Consider the following 12345-nt stretch of genomic DNA (forward strand, 5'->3'; position numbering starts at 1 on the left):
CCAGAAGAAAGGTTAATGTAATATACAAAATGTATTGAAGGATGACTATGGAATTAGCAGATGTCCTACAAACTAGAATGGACAGTTGTTATATGCACAGAAATTTCAAGGATGGTGTCTCATCTCAAAATGGTATAAGAAGAACCAGAATATAATATAATAGACTTTTATTTTATATAAATAATTTGGGTGTAAACCAGTGAACCAACCAGAGTAAATGTATGCATTGATTGACACTGTATGTAACTTCAACAATTTATAAAATGAATCTCTGTTCTTTGTTTCTCTGACCATTCTGACCAGGCTGTAATGGACTGCTTTTGAAGAACACTTCCTCCAAGGCATTTTTCTGAGGAGTAATTAATAAGGAGTAATTAAAAGAACAGCTTTTCTCCTGCCTGATTACTGAATTGACATGTTAGAGGATGTTTATTTCTTTAATAATGTAATCAATTTTGACCACACTAGCCATTGTACAGCACCCCTGGAGCAAATTTTCAGGTTAAGGGTCTTATGGAGTAGGATCCTCACAGGTGGCGCAGTGGTAGTGCTGCTGCTTTGCAGTAAGGAGACTGTGGAAGATTGTGGGTTCGCTTCCCGGTTCCTCCCTGTGTGGATAGCGCTTTGAGTACTGAGAAAAGTGCTATATAAATGTAATGAATTATTATTATTAGGATCCCTTCTGGCAGTAACAGGATTCGAACCAGCAAATTCCAGATATCAGTGCAGATCATTAGTCACAGAGCCACCACTCTGCCTTGTTCCTTTTTGTGTAGATTGATGAGCATAAATGGCACATTTACCCATTTAAAAGTAAATTGACAACACCTGACCAATAGACAGCAATTTGTGAAGTTGAGGGACTGTTTGTCAGTAACGTAGGTGTGTAATATCAGCATTTGCCATCTACAGAAATTTTTAGATGACTCCTCCATTATAGACTGCATTAATAATGGAGATCAGATGAGTCAAAGTACAGGAAGGTTGTGGAGGAGTGGTGCAGGAACATCAATCGGCAACTCAGCATCAGCAAGACAAAAGAACTGGTGGTGGAATTCTCACGTGCCAAGAAGGCTCTGAGACCAGTCAGGGAGAGGATGTGGAAGTGGTGCAGAGCTACAAGTACCTGGGGTTCACATGAACAACAAACTGGACTGGTCTGACGACACAAGAAGGGCCAGAGCAGACTGGACATGCTAAGGCAGCGTTTCTCAACCTTTAAGTATTTGCACCCGAGTCTTCATAGCAGTTTTAATTGCGCCCCCCCTAACGTTTTTTTGAAACGCTAATAAAATTTATTCCTATATTTTTTGCTGCCGATACACCGCTACAAGTTTAAATTTTTCCTACGAATAGCGAAATTACGCCACATATGGCAACATTCGCACCCCCTTATTTTTACTTCTATGAGGCGCGCCCCACAGTTTGAGAACCGCTGTGCTAAGGAGACTCAGGTCTTCTGATATGTGCAATAAGCTACTGGAAATGTTCTACCAGTCCATAGAAGCCTGTGTGGTGTTCTACGTTGCAGTCTCCTGAGGAAGCGACCTGAGTTTTTTATCAAGAAATTTATCAAGAAAGTCTGCTCCATCACAGGGCAAATCCTGGACACACTGGAAGCTGCTGCAGAAAAGAGGAAGGTGGCATAATTGGATGTGATTATGAAAAATTCCCTCCATCACCTCCAGGTGGCGATGTATTGGAGCACTTGTAGCCACAGGCTCATTCCAATATAGTCTGTTAAGAAGCACCTCTTGGCGTCTTTTCTGCCTTCTGCTATCAGGCAATTAAATGTTTCCACCCGATGTATGAGTTTATTGATTAATTGATTAATTGATTGGCTGCATTATCTGTGCTGTGTGGCTGTATTCTTGTTTTTTTTTATATTTCTGCTGCTGTTTGCATTTGAATTTCCCCTTGGGATTGTTAAAATTTATCTAATGTAATCTAATAAAGTGTCCAAAAAGCAAAAATGCAAATAGCCCAGCAAATAAAAAATGAAAATGCAAATAGCCCAACAAAAGCACACTCCATCAAATGGAAATTGTAATTTTTTTTATTATAGATAATTTTTCAGTTTGTTAGTTAAGCAAATTCAAAAAGGTCTATCATAAAAATATAATATGATCAATATATTATTATACATAATTTATTTTTAATTTTTAAATTAACAAAGCTCAAAGACTGGCACAGCAGTAGAATTCTATTTTCCTTTTAGATATCCAGGAAATATTACACACTCAAAATAATAATAATAATAATAATAACAACAATAATTTAGATAACATACAAATCAGAATTTACACTTATATCACAGTATTCTAGCACCAAATAGTAAAGTTGACCTATCTAGGAGTTATACAGCACCTATTCGAGTAAGCACCACTTCAGAAAATTTCCATCAATCAAATTCAAAATTAGATGTGTATAATGTGTAATATTCAAAGCAAATTGTAAAAAAATAAAAAAGTAAAATTCAAAAACAGTTCATGCTAGCCCCAATTAGGCCTGGTATCTATAATCTTGCTGTAACAATCTTGAGCCCTGTTCTCCTGTTTAAGGAAGTACTAGTAGGCGTTTGTCACCTGAGAACAGATAATGCGTTCACAGGGGTCTTCTCCAAGAAAGCAAAGCAGCTGCCTAGACACAGCACTCTGAAAATACATTTTAAATATTATAAATATTTATAGACAGATGTAGATTATAGACTAACCTGAGAAACAGAAATCAAACAGATTGTTCACACTCCATTGGATGTAGACTTGCAAGTTTGAGTAGGATGCCTCTGTGGTTAAAGCTTTGGACGTCAAGCCCTGAGGTTGTGGGATTAAATCCTACTATTAACACTGTGTGACCCTGAGCAAGTCATTTCACCTGTTTGTTCGCCAATTGGAGAAACAAAAGAAATGTATTTAATTATATCTCAGATGCTGTAAGCCACCTTGGTTAAATGCAGCCTTATAAATAATAAACCACTCAGGAGGTTTGTTGATATTATTGATTGCTATTATTATTAATCGAAAACGTTTTTCACTAATGTGACAAACAGGATTAGATTACCCTTGAATATTATTTACATCTTTTCAATTTAAGCAGAGGTATGGTTAAAAGTTTTGCGACAGGCCTCTATTCTATATTGCCTTACTAATTTGAATATGTTGCATTCAAATCAATAAGTAAAGGTAGCTTAAAAATTATGCAGTAACTGCAAAGAATAGAAGGTGACGCAATAGAATGCATTCGTGATGGCTTATGGGTAGTGTGAACCCGCACAGCACTCTGCTGTTATGTAGTTGAAGCCACAGATACCCCGCTGCGGGATTGCATTACTGTTTAGGGTACAGGGTAGGAGCCAATCCGGGGTGAAAGACCATCCCAGTGCTCACTTATATACTTTAAAATCAACTGGTCAGATGGAGTAAATGAGTGAGCCAAGGTGAAAGCATTCCAGTTGGGAAGAGAAGAAAACCAACCAAGGGTAGAAAATGATACTGCATGTGAAAAATAGACAATCATGTTTATAAACCTAGGATGAAGACATCACTCTTAATTTATAGCTTAAACTTTAAATGTCTGTAAAAAAAAGTTTGTTATGGATGCATCCCAGGACCTCAGACAGCCTCAGAAAATTAAACCTGTTTAGTTTCAAGAAGGGCGGCACGGTGGCGCAGTGGGTAGCGCTTCTGCCTCGCAGTTGGGAGATCTGGGGACCTGGGTTCGCTTCCCGGGTCCTCCCTGTGTGGAGTTTGCATGTTCTCCCCGTGTCTGCGTGGGTTTCATCCAGGTACTCCGGTTTCCTCCCACAGTCCAAAAACATGCAGGTTAGGTGGATTGGTGATTCTAAATTGTCCCTAGTGTGTGCTTGGTGTGTGGGTGTGTTTGTGTGTGTCCTGCGGTGGGTTGGCACCCTGCCTGGGATTGGTTCCTGCCTTGTGCCCTGTGTTGGCTGGGATTGGCTCCAGCAGACCCCCGTGACCCTGTGTTCGGATTCAGCGGGTTGGAAAATGGATGGATGGATAGTCTCAAGAAGGGGTGGCCTAATCCCGGTCTACAAAAGTCTCAAAATCATCCATGTCTGTAAAGCCATACAAATTCATTCAACTTGAATGGCAAATCACATACTCGAGGACACCAGTGGAAATTAAGGGGAGGTCCATTAAAGATGGAAGCCAGGAAGCCCTGCTTTAGGCAAAGAGTTGTGGGAATTTGGAACAAACTACCAAGTCATGGAGTTGAAGCAGAAACCTCAACAACCATTAAGAAGGATCTGGATGAGATATTTGGACAGCTTAGCTATTAGCTATACAAACGAGCTTAATAGACTGACTGGTGTTCTCCAATTTGTCAAATTTCTTATCTTCTTATGTTCCAATTCATTCTACAGGCTACCTAGCCAGCTGAGTTTCTATAGGTTTCTATAGGTTCCTAGAAGACTAGCGTAACAATTTTCTTTCCTAGTATTGGGACTGTTGACCTGTAAAGGATTAAGGTTAAAGTGTACACCTTGCAATGGTTCGCTCTGTGATGGACTGGTGCCCTGTCCAGGGTTTGTTCCTGCCTTGCACCTTATGCTGGCTGGGATTGGCTCCACCACCTAATGACCCTGTTCAGGACTAAACGGTTTAGACAATGACTGACTGACTAACCTTGCAGTGGTACCATATGCCACCTGGTGCAGACTTTGCTTCCCTACGATCCTCACGGAACTAAAGCAGGAGCAGAAAAAGGATGGAAGAGACCAGCAGACTGATTTCTAAAAGAATGGCCCGGTGATCCCATTTTCTGGTTCAGTGAATCAATTTTTACCTATAGTACTAATGAATGAATGAAAGAATGACTTAATCGGGAGTCTGGGGTTAAACAGGGTTTGGACAAATAAAAAAAATATATACAAATGCACTCCTGAGGCAATGTGAGTTTTGAGAAGTTATGGGTATAACTGTTACACCGAAAGCATGAAAAGTAAGCAAGTCTGAATTTCACTTTTACAGAATAATTAGGTTAAATAGTCAACTTTGTTAATATGAAAAAGTACTACATTGTATATAATACAGTACATGAAAAAAATATGTACTGTATATTGTATTTAATACTAGGGGGCTTACCCCATGCTCGCTTCGCTCGCCAGCCCTCTTGGCCTGTGCTACGCGTCAGTCACTTCGCGTCTCTGCCACTCGTGTTGTGAAGAGGGAGGCTGAATGCACCCCAAGGAGATGCGGTCGCTCCTCCGAAACCCCCTCTTAAACGGTGATACAATGGGAAATAAATACAGTTTTATTTTTTTACATCCTCTTTGCTCAGTCAGCTGCTGGCTTGCTGCTGCTGCTGCTGCTGCTGCTGTGCCACGTGATCTGCATCTCAAGCAGCTCTTCGAACATTTAAAAACCTGTACAGAATCTGTCTGTCATCTACTCTTTGTCTTTTATTTCCGGCCCCGGGCCTGGTTAAATCTCTAGGCACAAAGTCTCGTCTAGCGGGACATGAGTTCTTGATATTTTTTAGTTTAGAATTTAAAAACGTAATAAGAATCTGAAAATCTAACAACATCACATTAAAGTTTAAAAAACTCTGAAAAGAATGATACCAAACATATGTGTAGGTTTTAAAATAAGCCCGATTTAAAACGTGACATAAAAACGTCACATAAAATCTTTGAACTTTTAGGCTTAGGATTTTATATATACAGTAATCCCTCCTCCATCGCAGGGGTTGCGTTCCAGAGCCACCCGCAAAATAAGAAAATCCGCGAAGTAGAAACCATATGTTTATATGGTTATTTTTATATTGTCATGCTTGGGTCACAGATTTGCGCAGAAACACAGGAGGTTGTAGAGAGACAGGAACGTTATTCAAACACTGCAAACAAACATTTGTCTCTTTTTCAAAAGTTTAAACTGTGCTCCATGACAAGACAGAGATGACAGTTCAGTCTCTCAATTAAAAGAATGCAAACATATCTTCCTCTTCAAAGGAGTGCGCGTCAGCAGCAGAGCCTGTCAGAAAGAGAGAGGAAAGCAAACAAATCAATAGGGCTGTTTGGCTTTTAAGTATGCGAAGCACCGCGGCACAAAGCTGTTGAAGGCGGCAGCTCATACCCCCTCCGTCAGGAGCAGAGAGAGAGAGAGAGAGAGAGAGAAACAAACAAGCAAAAATCAATACGTGCCCTTCGAGCTTTTAAGTATGCGAAGCACCGTGCAGCATGTCGCTTCATGAAGCAGCTGCACAGAAGGTAGCAACGTGAAGATAATCTTTCAGCATTTTTAGACGAGCGTCCGTATCGTCTAGGAGTGTGAACAGCCCCCCTGCTCAATCCCCCTACATCAGGATCAGAGAAAGTCAGCGCAACAGAGAGAGAGAGAGAAAAGTAAGCCGGGTAGCTTCTCAGCCATCTGCCAATAGCGTCCCTTGTATGAAATCAACTGGGCAAACCAACTGAGGAAGCATGTACCAGAAATTAAAACACCCATTGTCCTCAGAAATCCGTGAACCAGCAAAAAATCTGCGATATATATTTAAATATGTGTGAAGCCGTGAAAGGCGAAGCACGATATAGCGAGGGATCACTGTATATATATGTATATATATATATATATACTGCGGAGGGTTGGCACCCTGCCCGGGATTGGTTCCTGCCTTGTGCCCTGTGTTGGCTGGGATTGGCTCCAGCAGACCCCCATGACCCTGTGTTCGGATTCAGCGGGTTGGAAAATGGATGGATGGATATATATATATATATATATATATATATATATATATATATATATACACACACACAGTATATAGAGTACATAGTACATAAAAAATATGTACATTGTATATAATATAGTACATGAAAAAAAAAAAATAGCATATCATAAGTTTTGTGCATGCAAATTGTTCTGAATATGAGCTTATCTTGGTTAATTTATTTTAAAGAGCATTTAATAACTGTAAAAAAAGCTTAAGTGAATATTGTGCTAATAGTCCAATTATGGATTCAGGTTTGTGGATTACAAGCTTAAATACGGAGAAACATTTTCAACCTTTGAACTCTCCTCACAATGCTGTATTTCATAAAATGCATCAATATGCTTAAAATATCCAGATTTAAAAAAAACAAAACTCAGGTAAGTGGCTGAGGATTTGAATCCACATCTTTACTCTAAATAGTCCAAGACCAGACCACATGACACCAAAGAGATGTATCACACTGGTCACATGACTGCCATCGCTCCTATGGGTAACTATCCAAATTTGGTCACATGACAATGCCAGGTCATACTCAGCCAGTAGCTATGATTCTGTGCTTACTGAAATCTTAAAAACAAAATTATTCATTTTTAAAATCATAGTTTAATACGAAGTTAGCTAGATTTCAACTAGTAAGATAAATTAAACGTGATCCATATTACCCAATGCACATATTTTGTTACAAATGTACAAAATATAAAAGTAAAAGTCAATTACAGCACAAAAACATTTTGACTTTTATCATTATATATTTGCATCGGTTAAAGCTGCTCCACTGTCGATTGAGTAATGTGAGATGCATCCTCTGAAAAAATGAGCATTCTGGAAAAATAACACACTACTTTATAAAATTAGATTACATTAAAAAAAAAGAATTCTAGCTCTGTCCAATCCATTTCTTTCAGTATAGATAGGTCTGGTGCAATGTGAATAAAAACAGTAAAAAACTGTCAAAAATATAAAAGTCAGGGTACAGAGAGATGCATTTTCACATTTGGGGAAGCAACTTTACTCTTCACTACTGATACAGTCAAACTTTGGGTAACACAATTTTGAATTCATATTGCTTAAATGAATTCGTTCAAGTTTCTATGTTCAATAACTCATTTCATGTTTATTTGACAGGAGCAAAGCTGCACACTCTCTAGAATGTATTCAACAGCAAATGTCTTTCACTGCTTATTTAACTCTTACATTCATAGGAGTCCCCCACCTAAAACTGATATTTTTTTGTATGTTACTTACCCCTTGTACTTTGTAGTGGTGGCTAGGAAAAATCTTTCAATCTCATATTTTCATGCAGAACGGAGATAAAAAAGTTTATAACATAAAAGAAGCCAAAGTGCCCAATGCTCTACAACGTTAAATGATATTTAAAAATATCCATGGAAACAAAACCAAAATAAAAAATAAAGGATGTTGTTTGTGTCATATAATCCACACTTCAATTGTCCAGCTGTATGTTCTGAACATGCAAAACACATGCTGTTAAATAGTTACTTCCAGAATTATTATGGGACATTCAGTTACAGGTAGGTAAGACACAGTTGGTAGACAGTTGGACTTTAGAGGCCTTCAAAACTCAATTTAATGTTAGTTTGGATTAAGTGGATAAAATTGCATCTCTGTTGTTAGTCATTAGCACTAAAAAATAAGTAACATGATCGTTATAATTTGTTACTAACCCTCACCTATTCTGTTTCTCTTCTCGGTACTCAAATGTGGCACTTGGTGCCACGGTCCACCTGCCAAGCTGTTTTGCCTGCCTAAGGTAAAGTCATCCCTGATGGAGGATCGCAGGAATCATGGGAAAGAGGGGTCCTTTCATCGGATTAGTGCTGACTCAGCTGTGGAATGGCCAATTGGGGGAGGCAGCTTGATGGCCAAGGTCTCCAGGACTCTACACAAATCCAAATCCTATTATGTGATACCATCTACTGTTAAATTCTGCTCCATACTTGTAATATTTTTATTTTGATACTGTATTGAGGTTTACTTTTATTCTGTGTATTGCTTTGTATTGACCCCCTTCTTTTTGACACCCACTGCACCCCCAACCTATTTAGAAAGGGGTCTCTCTTTAAACTGCCTTTGCCGAGGTTTCTTCCATTTTTTCCCTACAAGGGTTTTTTTTTGGGAGTTTTTCCTTGTCTTCTTAGAGAGTCAAGGCTGTGGGGGCTGTCAAGAGGCAGGGCCTGTTAAAGCCCATTGCGGCACTTCTTGTGTGATTTTGGGATATACAAAAATAAATTGTATTGTATTGTATTGTAATTGGTGAGTTTTGTTGGGCTGAATTAACTGTTCTCGTCGAATTTGTTCTAATGTTTTTCTAATGACTTTTTGAACTGAAGACCAACCCCTTCCTACCAATTCATTGGTTAAATGTTTAGTGCAGACAACTGGATACATGACATGTGGGTTATACAACTCAAGTAACGTGAGATTTTTGTTTCTTTTTTCCATGGACGTTTTTCACATCATTTGCTATTGTGCCATCATTTGTTGCTATTGGAGTCTATTATATCATAAACATCTTTCTCTATCCTGCATGGACTAAGTAACATAAAAAAGTATCATTTTTATCCATTTTTGTGTAGAGGATTTTGTTAAATCAATTCAAATGTATATATATTTATTATTTTACTTTTTTGGTATACCAGTTGGCACTGTTACTTTACAGCTCCAGAAACCGGGATTCAAATCTGTGTCCGTGGAAAGTTTGTACCCTTTTTCTTTCTCTGTCTGGGGCTTCCTCTCTCAGCCTTAACGTATACACGTTATTTGACATGTCTAAAGTCACAATCGTCTAAAACTACTGAACAACAGCTGCACAATTCTGAAATGGATTGTTTATCCCCTATCCATATACAGTTCCAACAACACCCATCAATATACAGTTTAAGGTAGCTGGTGATTTTAAACTGGCCTGGTGTGGTTTTACTCACAAGTGAGCTGTCATGTCTTGCAAGATTGGTTCTGGAGGCTGTCATCTTCCAGCAATGTCATCATGAAATGCGCAAGTTTAGAAAACTAAAGAGCCCCTGTAAAGTCCTTAGGCGAGAACTGGAATGTAAATGGATCCAACCTTTATTGTTCTGTGAACCATTCAGCTCTGAGATTAAAAATGTAACTTTAGTACATTCTGCTTCTAATATTGCAATGTGGATTCACAAGATGAAGACAATAACTATTAAATTATTCTGATTCTTTGATTTTTACACTGAACCCTTAGGTCAGTTATAGTGTATACTTTTAATTGGATATCCTTTATACTTCCTTCAGATTATTAATCTGCCACTAAATATGTGCTTTAGTTGCTTGTTTAGGAACAGGAAGAATATGTCTGACTGAGTGATGTTTTTCAAAGGAAAGCTTCTTTATGTAATATTCTGCAAGTATGAAGAGTGCTTGTAGGCTGTATCTCTCACATTATTTCAGTTTCATTTGAATAAGACCTTATTCAAAACTCTGTCGTTAACTCATAAAAACAACAATATCAATTCTAACATGGCCCTGAGCCAATTCTTAGAAAGTTACTGATGTAGATCTTTCCATTCAGGTTCACCGGGGAAATCTCTTCACAAATACGCCCAGGGTCAGGACACCAGAAAACATAGGTGTTCCCTACAGTCAGAGATGGGCATTCATTGTCACGTATTGTGACATTTTCTGTCATCTGAGGGAAGAACCTGAAGGAAATCTGATGAGGACATTTGCTCACATTTAACTTGGCATAGTCGTCTAAGATGAGCCGGCGTTCTCCATTTTTTGCTTCTATAGAAATAACTTTTCCAAAAACACCTGTGGAGCAAAAGCAAAATAGTCAACACATTTAAAATTAGATAAAATTATTTATTTATAATTTAAGATATTCTATTATATGGTGATCTATCTATCTCTTTATCTATTTTATAGTGCTTTTTATTTTTATCTATCATACATTGCCTCCCATATCTATCTGTCTATCTATCAAACACATTTCATTTCTATCTATCAATCAATCAATCTATCTATATATCAAACGTCTTTCAGTTCTATTTATCAAACACATTTCATTTCTATCTATCTAACACATTTCATTTCTATGTTTATCTATCAAACACATTTCATTTCTATCTATCAATCTATCTATATATCAAACGTCTTTCAGTTCTATTTATCAAACACATTTCATTTCTATCAATCAATCAATCTATCTATATATCAAACGTCTTTCAGTTCTATTTATCAAACACATTTCATTTCTATCTATCTATCTATCAAACGCATTTCATTTCTATCTATCTAACACATTTCATTTCTATCTGTCTATCTATCAAAGACATTTCATTTCTATCTATCTATTAAATGCCTTTCATTTCTACCTATCTATTTTATAGTGCTTTTTATTTTTATCTATCATATATTGCCTTTCACATATCTATCTATCTATCTATCTATCAAGCACATTTCTATATCTATCAAACACATTTCATTTCTATCTATTAAATGCCTTTCATTTCTACCTATCTATTTTATAGTGCTTTTTATTTTTATCTATCATGTATTGCCTTTCACATATCTATCTATCTATCTAACACATTTCTATTTATCTATCAAACAAATTTAATTTCTATCTATCTATTAAATGCCTTTCATTTCTACCTATCTATCTATTATATAGTGCCTTTCATTTCTGCCAATTATATAGGTGCCTATCTAATTACATAGGTACTCTACCTATTAATTATATTATATATGGCTGGGATTTACAGGCCACTGTTTGACGATAACTGTGAGGCAGTAGGGCAATCACTACATCAGTACTTCCACACTACATCTAATAGATAAATAATGAAGAAGCATTACAAAAAAAGTGAATTTCATATTTACCTTGCTTATGTTCTTCTGACACATATACGTTATCTAGTGTGACCAGTCTGCATCTTTCTAAAAACAAAACAAACAAAAAAAAAATTAACTGCTGGACCATTTATTACCAGGACGCAGCAGTAGAGGTCTATGCATGTATGATAAATAATGAACTCTATCAAAATTCATTAAAAAAGTAAAGAGTTTTAAAAAGCAACAGCTTTATTATCAACAGTAACTGTCAAAATGTATAGAAACATTTAATTACTTTATTTGGGCCAGAAACACGACTAAAAGACCCCATTTGACAGTGAGTCCTTGAAGCATCTTCTATGCAAAGTGCAGGCTTAGAAGCACATGTGCTGTAAAAACAATGCATTTCTTGGTGCTTGGTTGCACACAACATGTTAGGCAGTTGGTGACTGTTGTGGAAGAATGTTCATGTCATGCTGTCCTGACAGTCGTGACAAGTTGGACGCCTTGTAATCAAGAAACACCTTCGCCGCAGCTGTCTGCATCAGTACCAGAGCATACGGGTTCCACATCATCCAATTGATTGTCACTATCTTGATCTCTGTCATTATCATCAAGACATTTATCTTGCAATAAATGTAGTTGTTTCAAAACATCAGCAGCTTTATATCTTTTTTGGTGACGACATAACTATGAACTGTCTATTTGTAGCACTATTCTCCACAAAGCTGTTGCGTCTTAAAAAAAAAAATCTATATATAGTCACTAGGTGGCAGCACTATAGTAGATAAC

The 12345-nt window shown here is 37.4% G+C and overlaps 1 protein-coding gene across 1 annotated transcript in view; it reads right to left on the reverse strand.

Moving 5' to 3' along the window:
• Positions 1–10215: 10215 nt before the first annotated feature.
• The window catches only part of LOC114665723 (galaxin-like), a 49175-nt gene continuing 47045 nt past the window's right edge, over positions 10216–12345 (reverse strand). The window contains exons 6-7 of the mRNA XM_028820347.2: positions 11602–11658; positions 10216–10530 (exon numbers count right to left, since the gene is read on the reverse strand). Coding sequence (XP_028676180.2) covers positions 10232–10530; positions 11602–11658 — 356 coding nt within the window. The 3' untranslated portion in view covers positions 10216–10231. The remainder of the gene's footprint in view (positions 10531–11601; positions 11659–12345) is intronic.

This window comes from Erpetoichthys calabaricus, chromosome 1 (genome assembly GCF_900747795.2).
Source record: "Erpetoichthys calabaricus chromosome 1, fErpCal1.3, whole genome shotgun sequence".
Lineage (NCBI taxonomy): Eukaryota > Metazoa > Chordata > Cladistia > Polypteriformes > Polypteridae > Erpetoichthys > Erpetoichthys calabaricus.